This window comes from Lygodium microphyllum, chromosome 26 (assembly GCF_053477565.2).
Source record: "Lygodium microphyllum isolate KBCC chromosome 26, Lygodium_microphyllum_v1.1.10, whole genome shotgun sequence".
In the NCBI taxonomy this organism is placed as follows: Eukaryota; Viridiplantae; Streptophyta; class Polypodiopsida; order Schizaeales; family Lygodiaceae; genus Lygodium; species Lygodium microphyllum.
In genome coordinates this window covers 105004518-105017506 of record NC_141160.1, presented here as the reverse complement: position 1 = coordinate 105017506, position 12989 = coordinate 105004518, and the positions used below count along the sequence as shown (strand labels likewise).

Sequence of the window (12989 nt, the reverse complement as noted above, 5' to 3'; positions counted from 1 at the left end):
GAAACCCCAAAGCACTGCCTTTGGTCGTGTGAGGAGGCATAGCTCGTGTGGAGAGGAGCATACCGTATCCTTCGACGTATAGCACCCAGCCTTGGATGTATCTCATGGGGAGCTTTCTGTTGGCAGGCAGTCAGCCAGGGCCGTTACCTTTTGTACGAGGCCGGGATGCAAGACACGATATTCATGATTGAGGCAGGGTCGTACGCAATGGTCGGTCTAGAGGCTCTACCCACCCGCCAAGTACTGGAGCCCACAACAAACCGCTCGAAGGTATGGGAGATCATAGGGAGTCTTACTGGATGGAATATATGGAAGGCGCGGTGCCAGGAGGCTTTTGGCGAAGAGGGACTTCCAGCACATGCGACCTTAGCAGAGATCTACACCTCCATCATCCACTCCCTCCGTGGCCGATGGGATCAAGTGCAGGGCGAGTCCAGGGCTCGTCAGGAGCTCCGTGGTCACTTCATGCGTACTTGGGGCGACCAGGGTCTGTGTTTTGTGATGCAGGCAAGCAGCCCCAATTGGCGATATACCCCCCCCCCCCCCCCCCCAAAGGGCTTTTTGCCCCCATCCCCCCTAGACCGCCTTGAGAGGCTTGTATACATGATGTATTGGTGACTTTGCATCGGCTCCAGCTAGTTTGTTGAGCATGAGCACTCTGTTGTAATCAGTTTTTTGAGTAATATAATCAGCCACATTTTACTTGGGAAAAAAAAAAAAAAAACCAATCGTATTGCTTTCTTAATTTATAGATGGCTCACAAAAGGGACAAGGTTGCCACAACAAATGGAAGGCTCTTCTTAAAGCCTGGCACATGCACATAGAGGACATTCAGCAACGTCATGGAAGTGTCAAAAAAAGTATTAACTAGCACAATACCAATGCCTTGGAAAGAGAATGGACCAACATGGAAAGATGTCTTGAAGGAATTATTTGATGAAGAAGATGAGTGACCAGCATGGATATTTGCTGATTTTTGACCAACGTGCTTGTAGTTCGCTTGATTTTGACCTTCTCCACAATGGTGGGTAGAAAAGGCTTGTCCAATCACCATGGTAGCATTGCAGTTAAGATAGCTTTGTTCTTCCTCCAATGAAAAAGAGACAAGTTGGTTGAAACTGTAGGTAACTTGGTTGCCCATAGTTACCAACCACAAGGTGGTAGCAAAACCTTGATGTGACTACGATAGGCCATTAAGAGCAATGGAAATAAGCTGATTATCTAGAACTTCTTAATCAATATTTAATAATTTTTATATTACCTCCTCATTCCGTGTGAATGTCTTCCAATTGCTTATGTAGATAAGCAATGCGCGCTTCATTGCACAATTGATATAATGATGCAAGCTTTTGCCATGAATCCTTGGCTCTCTTTGCATGGATATTCTAACATTGATTGAAGGTGAATGGGTGAAGATGGCGGCACAATGTCCAATCACCAATAAGGCTTGAACTAGCATGGTAGCAATGGCTCTTGGGGCAGCTGGCCGACGAGCGCGGGGCCTCAATGGCAATGGCTGGTTGCAAATGATCGCGAGCGATGGAAATGGCAATGAAGAAAAGTAGCTCTAATACCAATGTTGGCCCAAACATCGAGCAACTGTGCAATTACTTTGATGGAAAAATAAAAGGGAATGAAAGAATTAATCCATGCATAACGATACACGATCACAAATGAGAAGCAATGTATTAATGAGTGAAAGAGAGCACAAAGCTCAAGGTGATCACACTGAAAAATGCCACACTTTTGTGCTGATGAGACACGATATAATAAAATAAAACGCTAACCCTAATGTTACTTAGTACTTAAGACACCAGGGGCAACAATTGCATTTAATGACAGTTTAAATGCCTAGGTAGCGCAGATCATGGATCAAAGGGCATCAATTCGTAGCCCACGAGATCGCCTACACTTGCAGCTTATTATCTCTAATGCATAGCATAACTCTGTGCCTACATTTGCAGCTTATTATCTCTAATGCACAGCATAACTCTGTGCCTTCAAAAGGCAAAGATACATCAAGGGAGGACCAAGAGGATTCCTTTTATCATCTCCATTAATCAAGAGACCACTCCTACAACTTCTACACCTTTGTGAGAGCTGCCCAAAATCATTTGGTCAAATACACCCTTACGCTGATAAAATATCATATCCATGTCAAATAGTAGTTTTAACAAAGGTGGATTTCCAATACCCAGCAATGATCATATACCCTCAAATCTATGCATAAGTACAATGGAATTGCATGTACCACTCCCATAATTATTGCCAAGTTCGAGTTGATGCACATAAATTAACAAACCCAGGTATAGGGAAACCACTGACACCAAACAACATAGGAGATAAGAGAGATGGTATATGTCTAGTCTTGCTAATCCCTAACCCTCGTAGATTTAAGTATAGTCCACTTTCCAAAAAGTAGCCAACAGGTACACAACAGCATGAGACATAGTAATAATGTTTCAAAAAGGCAAAGCAAGAGTCTTTCAAACTTTCCCCCTTCTGATGCTCTCTTAAGAACATCTATTCAAGTCTTGCAGGCTGTTCGGATAAAAAGTTAATCCCATGTCATTCTAGACGTAAGGCTATCATGTTGAACCCTAAATTGAGGCAGGTATAAGAGCACCTGCCCTTGTAACTGTCACTGAAAAGATGTGAGGGGTAGAGTGGATTCAAGAAGCCAAATCTGCATACTGTCCTGGACAAGATATGTTTTCCTATTCTTGGCCTTTAAATTAACACAATGAACTGCAAAAATTAACAATGAAAAACTGATACACGATGTTGAGTTAACTCCACAAAAAACTAGCACTGTCCTTGTCTTAGAGTACTAAATAAGAGAAGCAAAGCACAAATCTCACCTGAATTTCACTTGGAGTAAGCAGTTCCACAAGACCAGTGTGAAGAACAATAAATGGCTTGCGTCCACTCATTGCTAAAGTATATGCATTGGGTGTGGGGTTTTGCCGGATGTACAGCTCTGGAGCCTCCAAATTTAGTATTCTGGCAGCCTCAATCAAAAGTTTATGCAATTGAGGAAGCTGTCAAACATAGAGTAAAACATGCTTCAATATGACTGCCTCCTAGAAGCCTCAAACCATTGAGTTGCTCACAAGACAATCAACGCACAGTATTTGGAATGTTGTACTTCAAGGAATGAAGGAAAATATGTCTTTCCAAAACAAGGTATCCATAATTCACAACTAACTTTGGAGAACTCTGGACTAATTCCTAAAAGAACCCGCCAAGACTATCAAGTCGTCTTTAACAATGCTTTCTTGTTTACGAAAAGATTAACTTTGTACATAGCTCTGATATAAGGGACTTGAAGTTTCTTTTGTTGAATAAAAACTTACTTGGGCAGAACAAAATAGTCAACTCCAATGCTATGGGAGGCTTGGTAACAGGAATTGCCAACAATTCTTTGACAGAACTGAAAAGAGGTGTGGAGGCTCCTTCCAGGGCCCCACCCCTCAACCCAATTACCTCATCACAGATCTGGCATACTGATGCATCATCCCTCTACCATACCCCAATGCAGCCTCCTCTTCCTCACACCCCTGGACCATGCCCCTAGAGCTATCTTTCTATACCAGATATGGTACAAGATGCCACAGGAAAACTCTAAAATGTGAAAGAGTACACCATAGTGATGGTTTGGTAATATAAGCTTTGTCCCATGCACTTGCGGTCCTGGCACCCTGATTGTACCCATATGTGAGCTCTTCCCAACTACTCGGGCAGCCGATGTCATTACCCCTGTCTTGAACGCAAGGGAATCAAATGACACCAACTGATTCCAGAACCATCCTGACAAGACAATCATAGCCTAAGATATGGGGCTCAATCTTGGAGCTGTCAGAATGACACAATGAAGACAAGATCAATCAGCACAAGGTAGTCATGTACGGTCCATCCATCCTGTCTGCAGACTTAGCACAGTACCAAACATGCACAAACAAACATCAGAAAAAATACAGTGTTTCATACAGTCATTACAAACATCTAGTAGAGGAAGAGGAAGAGAAAGAGGAAGACTTGAGAGGAAGAGGAAGAGCTTGATTGAGAGGTATAGAATGGAGCTTGAGGATTAGAGGATGGAGCTTGATTTAGGTGAGAGCTTGAGGGAGGAGAGGATGGTGCCGCTTGAGGATGGAAAAACAAGTGTAAGGGATGACTTCTTAAAGAGAGAATAGCCCAACTCTACACTCCCAACAGCCCAAACGAGACAAAAAAGACCTTCCAAGGCTAGAAATGGCTACTTTTTGAAATAGGTGCTATTTTTTTCAAACATACAATGACATGTTTTTGGCACCAGTCCAGACTGTACAGATCCCTAACGGGTCAGATGGATCTATTATAGCAAGCCATCAAAAATAACTCAAAAGCTGGAAGTTGCAAGGGCTGGGATAGATATAAGCTACTCCTTGATGCCTCATGCATAAAGTACATTCTGCACTGTCATAGAAGTGCCACAAACAATAATAGCCTGCACGTGACCAATGCCTTCAACTACATAAGAGGCATTGTTTGCATAAAAAACTATGCCCCTCTTTTGTACATCAAGAATAGAAATGAACAATTCTCAACAAGAGATAATGAGCTTTATAAGCATGAAAGTCAAAGTAAAAAGTAGAAACCATCAGATATAGAGAGACATTGCTCATGAATAGAAGGATTATATTCCTTGTGCTTAGCGAAGTTGACAATCTCACAAATGACAGCGAGACTAGACTTCTTCTCTAAGGTGATACACTTCCAACATTCAATGATGTCAAACCCCATCTTAAGACAGTAATTACACCTCTTTCATTTGGAATGAGTACCTTTTTGAGGATTTGATGAGGATGAACCACCATGGAAAAAAGTGGATTCCTAAGCAAAATGCGAGAAAGAAGAGTTATGACCAACATAAGAGAATATTGGTTTTTGAACAGTGCACTTGTTTCTTGCTTGAGTCCTACTCTTTCCATGATGATTGGGAAAAGGCTTAATCTATCACCATGGTAGCATTGTGGAGACAACTTTGTTCTTACCACCACATTAGGAACACAACCTGATCAAAGGTATAGGTGATTTGGTTTACCTTGCATACCAGTCCCAAAGCACCAATATGACTCATGCAATCCGTTGAGAGTTTTGAAAACAAGCTGACAATCCAGTACCACTTCATCAATATTAAGTAGCTACTGTTGGATATCTATAATGCTAGTGAGATCAGTATCCATATTACCTCCATCCATGCAAAGATTTTCAAGTTACTTACAAAGGTAAGCAACATGCATTTCATTGCACGCTTGATATAGACAAGTAAGCTGGTCCCCATGCTTGGCTGTCCTACACAATCTAATGTGGAGAATAACACTTCTTCAAAAGCTACTAAGGCATGTGCTTGGGCATCATGACCATCGCATTAGATTTTCTCTAGAGTAAGGCTTAGAGTAGAAGATGAAGATGACTCAGCATCATAAGAACCACCTCTCCACATAGAGTTGGACGGTGGTGCTGCTATGTGAGAAGTCCGACTTTTCTCGCTGCCATACACTATATTCCATAGATTCTTTGCAACAAGAGCATGTCACATTATGTAAGCCCACATGATAATTGGTGACATCTAGCTTGTCCTCGGTGCCATGCATGCCCAATAAATCATTTTCATTACTGGTCATTGTAGCCAATCAAGAAAACACTATGGCCCAAATAAATAACAAAAGCAAAAATAAATAGTCGTGAGCGAGGGATCCCAAACCACTGGTAAAATAATTTGCTGGCCGCTTGCTGAAGCCAACTAAAATAGAGGTAATAATTTTCCTATTGCTGTTTTGGTGGTGGTAGAGAGAGAACATTATTGCATTAAATTGAACATTCAAAGAAATTTACTATTACCCAATATTGCTGGGAGGAACAAGATCATGGGATCAGTGATAGAAGGCTGATTATGTGCCAAGAAGGTAGACAGCAGCAGATTTAAACAATGTTGCCCAATAAATGTGGCCAAAAGATTAAATTTGTCTTCAATGTTGAGTGAAATCAGTAGGAACAGCCCTGAAATGGAGGTCTTGTAATGCCCAGCAGCCAAATAAAATGATTTGAGGCAAAGCATATGGGCTGCCAAGAAGATAAATCAGGCAAAAACCCCACCCGAAAGCTAAAGAGAATTTTCAATGAAATTTGCCCAATTTTGAGAAAAGCCCCAATGGTGAAATTAAAGAGGAATTGAGATTGCATAGAGAAAAACCCCAAATTTGGTGGTCATTAATGGAAATTTTCTGTACGAGAATGAAGAACCTCTTTGATTGGATGAGAAGCCCCAAATTTTGTAATTGTAAGCATGGCTTGATAGGGTGGATTTGAAGAAATGCCTCAATCTTTTACCTGCTTTGTGCTTGAAAGAGGGCGAGAAAACAAGGGCCTATAGCTGAGAGAAGTGTAAGATGGCCAAGCAGTTGGCACAATGGGCCAAGTCAAACAACGTATACGTGGCAAGTCATTGATGAACACAGTGTAACGTGTACGATGAGGCAGCATGTAGGCAGCTACAGTTGTGATGGCTAAGGAAGGGGCGCTTGGGACAAAGGCCAAGAGGCAGTTCCGTTGTGAAGAGGCACCTTGTTTTAATTGGTCAACCATGTCTATTGGGCAACAGCCACGTGTTAGAGGATGCCACATGCAGGATGACATCACATTATTTTAATCATTGACCACCTTAGGGTCAACATGTTGGTTTGGTCCAAGGAAGCAAAAGCATGGCGACCCAAGTGCATGGCCGGCAAAGCAAGGCAGTTATCTTAGCTCAATAGCCCAAGCAACATGCGGTAGCGTGGTGGTAGCTACATGACTACAGCAGGCAAGGAAGATTTGCACAACCCAAAGGTGGTGCAGAGACAATGTTGTGAACAAGGTCAATGGCCGACTCTGGCACCATATTGGGCTAAGGTAAGGCGGCTGATTGCACAATCTTGGGCAACCCTATATGGTGGATGGAGCAGCACCTTCTAGGAAAACATGTGGCATAATCTCACTATGTGGGTGGGAAAGGATGGAACCTTTGATTTGCAGCAAATGGGTGGTGTTAAGGACTAATGAATCGATTACCAAAGAAAATAGAAGCTGTCATAGTGACAATGGCCTCATGCAGCAGCCCGCTAAGGCCTACCACACAATGGCAATGGCTACATTGAGGAATGTCACAACCCATGGCTATACCATTATCGGCCCAAGTGCCCAAACCATTAAACTAAGGGTCACCACACAGCCAATGAAATGGGTGACAGCCATAGAGATCATCATGCAAAAACTCTTGAGAAATCTTGGCTTGATTGTTGCTCTATTTTGAAAATGACTTCATTTTTTGTCTACCCATCAAACAAGCTTCACATGTCATTGCATTCCAACCAAGGTAGGTAAGTGTGCAACCATCCAAGTCTTCTACATTTCTTTGAGCACGATTAAGCCCATGTGGCCAAATCACTTATGCCAAAGCTTACCAAGTTTATAATGATTGTCCCGTCTCACACCTTTGTCGGCCACATTGCCAAACATCATCAAGAATCTCCACCCTTGTATTGTTTAAGATAATTTTGATGTTGGGAATAAAGGCCTCGTGCCTTTTGAATGTGCTCGCGTGTGAACACACCCTTAGCACTTGTACTTACACATATATATCTATCTAAAAACCTAAAGGTACACACTCATCATTGTACCTGAAAACGTGCTCACTCTCTACTCTGCTCTCTCTCTCTCTCTCTCTCTCTCTCTCTCTCTCTCTCTCTCTCTCTCTCTCTCTCTCTCTGTGCGAGTAACGATTGTCTGCCTTGATCTCCGTGCCTAATCGGTCCCTACAAATTGGTATCATTGCATTTATGGCAAACATGCACAGACGTCTCACAAAAAGTCTCTTTCTTTGAACTCTTCTCCTCTAGTGTTAGTACATTCGGATGTATATCAAATGCCAGGATTATCTTTAGGGGGAAAGAAATATTTTGTTACCTTTGTCAATAATGCTACACGCAAGCTATGGGTTTATCCCATTCGTAGCAAGGATGAAGTGCTTGATAAGTTTAAAAAATTCTTGGCATTGACTGAAAATAAGACAGATAAGACACTTAAGTATCTTCGCTCTGATAATGGTGGGGAATATGTGTCCAAGGCCTTTCAAGCATTTTGTAACAGCAAAGGGATAAAGAGGGAGCTCACTGCCCCTCATAATCCGCCCCAAAATGGAGTTGCAGAGCGTATGAATTGGACCATATAGGAGAAGGTCCGTACGATGCTGTCTCATGCTGCATTACCCCATGGTTTTTGGGCAGAGGCTGTTATGACAACCGTTCACTTAATTAATCAGTCACCAAACAGGTCTTTGGGGGGGGAGCGTGGTCAGGCAAGCCACCTTCTTATGCTCATCTGAAAGTGTTTGGCTGCAAGGCTTTTGTGCACATTCATAAAGAAAAACGCAATAAACTTAAGCCAAAGTCCTGTAAATGCATTTTCCTAGGATATGGTGACGAGGGTGAAATGGGGTATAGATTGTGGGATCCCGAGAAAAGGAAAATAGTACACAGCAATGACGTTATCTTCCGGGAAGATCGCATGCAAGAAATACTTGCTGTAAATGAACTTGTAAATGCAGGAAATGATACTCGAAATGATCAGCCAGCTATTGCCCATGAAAATGAGCCATTACATGTGCAAGAACAGCTAGCACAGCAAGCTGTTAATGCTGATTTGCAGGCTGAAATGCCAGGACAGCATGCTGAAAATCAAAATTTGCAGGAACAGTCAGCAAACAATGACCATTGGGTTAGGAAATCGTCTAGGGCTACTAGACAACCTGACAAGTTTGTTCCTGGTGCAATTAATGTGGCTGAATATGTCATGCTGACAAACTGTGGTGAACTGTCTTGCTTCAAGGAAGCAATGGACACGCAGGGCAGCAAGAAATGGTATAAAGCCATACTATCAGAGATGGAATCTCTTGAAAAAAATGGCACTTGGAACTTGGTATAGTTGCCTAAAGGGCAGAAAACCCTTCCATGCAAATGGGTTTACAAGATGAAGGTCACTTATGGTTCCTCACCAAAGTACAAAGCAAGATTGGTTACAAAGGGGTACAAGCAGGAGCATGGAATTGACTTTGATGAGATTTTCTCTCCTGTAGTCAAGATGACTACATTGAGAACCATTTTGGGCTTGGTTGCAGTTGACGATATGGAGCTCATATAGATGGATGTAAAGACTCTGTTTTTACATGGTGATCTACATGAAGACATATATATGCAGTAGCCTGAAGGGTTTGTTGAACAAGGGAAAGAAAAAATGGTATGTAAACTCAAAAGGAGTTTGTATGGGTTGAAACAAGCACCAAGAGAATGGTATCATAAGTTTGATATATTCATGCAGTCCCAAGGCTTTCATAGAAGTCAAGTAGATCACTGCTTGTACACCAAGAAAGCAACAGATGGCAGCCTGATTATCTTGGTTTTGTGTATTGATGACATGCTGATTGCTGGCAGGGATACTCATGCCTTGGATTCATTAAAGCAAAGTCTTCATAGCAGCTTTAACATGAAGGATCTTGGTGATGCAAATCACATTCTTGGCATGCGAATACTCAGAGATAGATTGAAAGGCTTACTCTATCTATCTCAGCAGGAGTATATCTCCAAAGTTTTATAACGTTTCAATATGTAAGGGGGGGGAAACAATTGGGGTTCCATTGCCTCCATATGTGAAACTTAGTGCAAAGGACAGCCCTACATCTGATGATGAGAAGGCTGAAATGGCCAAGATACCATGTGCTTCAGCTGTTGGCAGTTTAATGTATGCTATGGTTGCTACGCGTCCTGACATTGCCTTTGCAGTGGGAGTGGTTACCAGATACATGGCAACCCTTGGCAAGAAGCATTGGGATGCAGTGAAAGGTACTATGAGATACCTCAAAGGCACAAAGGAGTTGTGCATCTGCTTTGGAAAGCAAAAGGCATCTATTGTTGGCTTTACGGATGCAGATTATACTGGTCATACGGACTGCAGAAAGTCCACTTTTGGGTATGTGTTTACTTTCACAGGAGGAGCAGTCTCTTGGATCTCCAGGCTACAAAAGTGTGTTGCATTGTCTACTACAGAGGCAGAGTATGTGGCTGCCACTGAGGCATGCAAGGAGGCTTTATGGCTTTCTGAAACCGGCCTGTTCTCGGGAAAGGGCGGTAGTATACAACCAAAATATATAAATGCTTTCACCCAATTCACAGTCGCCCACTTTACTTGAACTTAAAGACACAGAATCAAGAAGAAACACAGGAAGCTAGAATGCTCCTGTTGGCCCCTAAGTCAGGCGCCCCTTGCGGTATTTCTTTATTTTTAAAAAGAGAGAAAATACAATGCGCTGTCTTTCACCTATTCTGGGTGAAATTTGGCAACGTAACAGTACAATTACTGACCCAAAACAAGTTGACCAATAGGGAAAACTCTGCCCAAGTCTGAAACTTCTGGTTGGAGTGCAGAATTGACCATTTCAGCCTGCTGTAATCACTCGTTCAGACCTGTTCTGAAACCTGTTTTCAGCTCATATTGTTCCCTGCACTGTTTTGCATCATCTATGCAAAGTGCCCCTTGATTCTGACATCAATTGGGCTCTGAAATACCCTCTGAACAGTCCAGAATCAGTACTGGTTTAGTGCTGTTTCAGACACTTGCTTGGTGAGATTACCACCCTCACCTGTTCCTACTTGGGGATAGCAAACAGCTGCTCCTGTTCCTGAAGAAAAGAGGCTCTTGCCTCATGCAAAGACAGCATATTCCCACACAGCTGTACATGAATCAGAAGAAAAGCCCTTGATTCTGAAGCATAACCATACTGTCAGGGAGAGAGAGAGAGTAGGGAGCAAGCTCAGCCCTCTGTGCATCATAGACAAGATAGGCAAGCTCTCCAATCTTCTCCATCAGCAACTGTTCATCTCTTTTTTTCACAAATGAGCCCCCAATACCCAAAAAACTGCACGCCAGCCCCTCTTTAAAGAGGTAAGAGCACCAATTTGTGCCAAATGGCAGCATTGGAAGATATTTCCCGTTCTAACCTTCCGGTTTAAAATTCTCCATGCTCGGTGCAGAATTTGACCTCGGCACAGACCAGAGGATTAATCCTCGTGCAAAAATGAAGATAATGACGCGAACAGATTCTGGGGTCCAAAAATAGTAACTCCCTAAATTTTAGGAGTTGCTTCCATTGCATCCCCACTAGTTTTCTGACCATCTTTGCAGACTATGGCTACATCCAAATTTGCAATGTAGCTCAACTGAAAGTGAATTTCCACTGATGACCCCACATGGACTAATCTCTTGAAGATTTGTCCATCTTCACTTTGAACTAGTCTCTTCCAGACTAGTTCTTCAACACACTTGTCCATATACACTTTGACAAGTCTCTTCCAGGCTTGTCAATCTACAGTGCCATCAGTCTCTTCCAGACTTGTACTGGACCTTAATTGTCCAGTCTTAACTCACTAGACATTCCTGTCCGTTTCACATACTGGCCATGCAACTCAGGCGTTTAGATTTCAAGAGGGATCCTTCCAAAAAGAAAAACCAAATAAAGTAGTAATAAAGAAATCAGAAAAAAGGTACTAGTTGTCACAGTCTTGTGACACTTTCACGTCTGGTGGGAGAGCTTGGCATCACAGAGTTACCTATTCTCCATTGTGATAGTCAGAGTGCTATCATACTAGCACGGAATCCTGTCTTTCATGCAAAAACAAAGCACATACAAGTGAAGTACCACTTCATTAGAGATGTACTTGGCATCAGGAGCATTGAGCTTGTCAAAGTGCATACAAATGATAACCCTGCAGACCTTCTCACGAAGGGTCTTCCAACAGAGCAGTTTGCTCATTGCCGACAGATGATGGGAGTTGGATAGATATATGTATTTCAGCTTTGTACATACCAAGACTTAGCTAATTCTTTTCTCCTCTTAAGGCACATTGCCTTTAGGTGGGAGGTTGTTGGAAATAAAGGCCTTGTGCCTTTTAAATGTGCTCGGGTGTGAACACACCCTTAGCACTTGTACTTACACATATATATCTATCTAAAAACCTAAAAGTACACACTCGTCATGGTACCTGAAAACGTACTCTCTCTACTCTACTCTCTCTCACTCTATCTCTCACTGCGTGTAACGACTGTCTGCCTTGATCTTCGTGCCTAATCGGTCCCTACATTTGAAACCATGATCTACAATCCACACTACAAAATTGCAAGCTCTTTTTTAGTAGAAGCACATGCAACATAGCTGAAAGCTTCTTAGCCTCTCCATTTAATGTTAGAAACGAAATAGTACATATTCCTTCAACTAAGCATTTTGAATTATTCTTAGCTCTCACAACGATGTGTTCTCTAGAGGCCTTCGAGAACTATGCCACTCTTTCTAAAGAGTCTTGTGACAAGTGTTAGCGATGTATATTTCGTGGGTGTTTGGGCATTTATTAGCCTTTGTACTAGGCATCTTATAGACAGTTGGATCGATTTTGGGGCTAGCTTATTTGTCTTGGGTCTCTCCCCAATGTCCATTTATACTCCACTCCACTCTTGTAGTACTAGATCATATCCACTTGAAGAGAGGCTCACTTTGGCTATGCATTTCTAAGGCTAGGTATATATTGTGCTTTACTTTTATGCTTTAGAGTGAGTTCATATGTGTCAGTCATTGTGTCTCATCAACCACACTCTTGTTTACTGTTAATACTTATATCAATATGCCTCTTTTTTAAATTCTCTTTTTTTTTTAATAATTGTTCTGACCGATTGAACACTTGGTCTCCCTTGATAAGATTACCATCGCCTCTATAGCCTTGGTAAGTCACTAGGCAACCAATGTGCACCCTTTGCCTAGTGCCCTAGCTACTTTGGAGTGGGGTGCCTTGGGATAAAAAGAAAAGAACGGCGGCTTGGGCTTGTTTGCAGTCCCTCCTGGTACTAGCCTTGGGCCTAAGAGG

The 12989-nt window shown here is 42.3% G+C and overlaps 1 protein-coding gene across 3 annotated transcripts in view; it reads right to left on the bottom strand.

The window, feature by feature from the left end:
• LOC148013632 (Peptidase family M48 family protein) overlaps positions 1–12989 on the bottom strand; it is a 116614-nt gene that overhangs the window by 59825 nt on the left and 43800 nt on the right. For all 3 annotated transcript variants that reach the window (XM_087667483.1, XM_087667482.1, XM_087667484.1), the window contains exon 5: positions 2862–3041. In XM_087667483.1, the coding sequence (XP_087523609.1) occupies positions 2862–3041 (180 nt within the window). The remainder of the gene's footprint in view (positions 1–2861; positions 3042–12989) is intronic.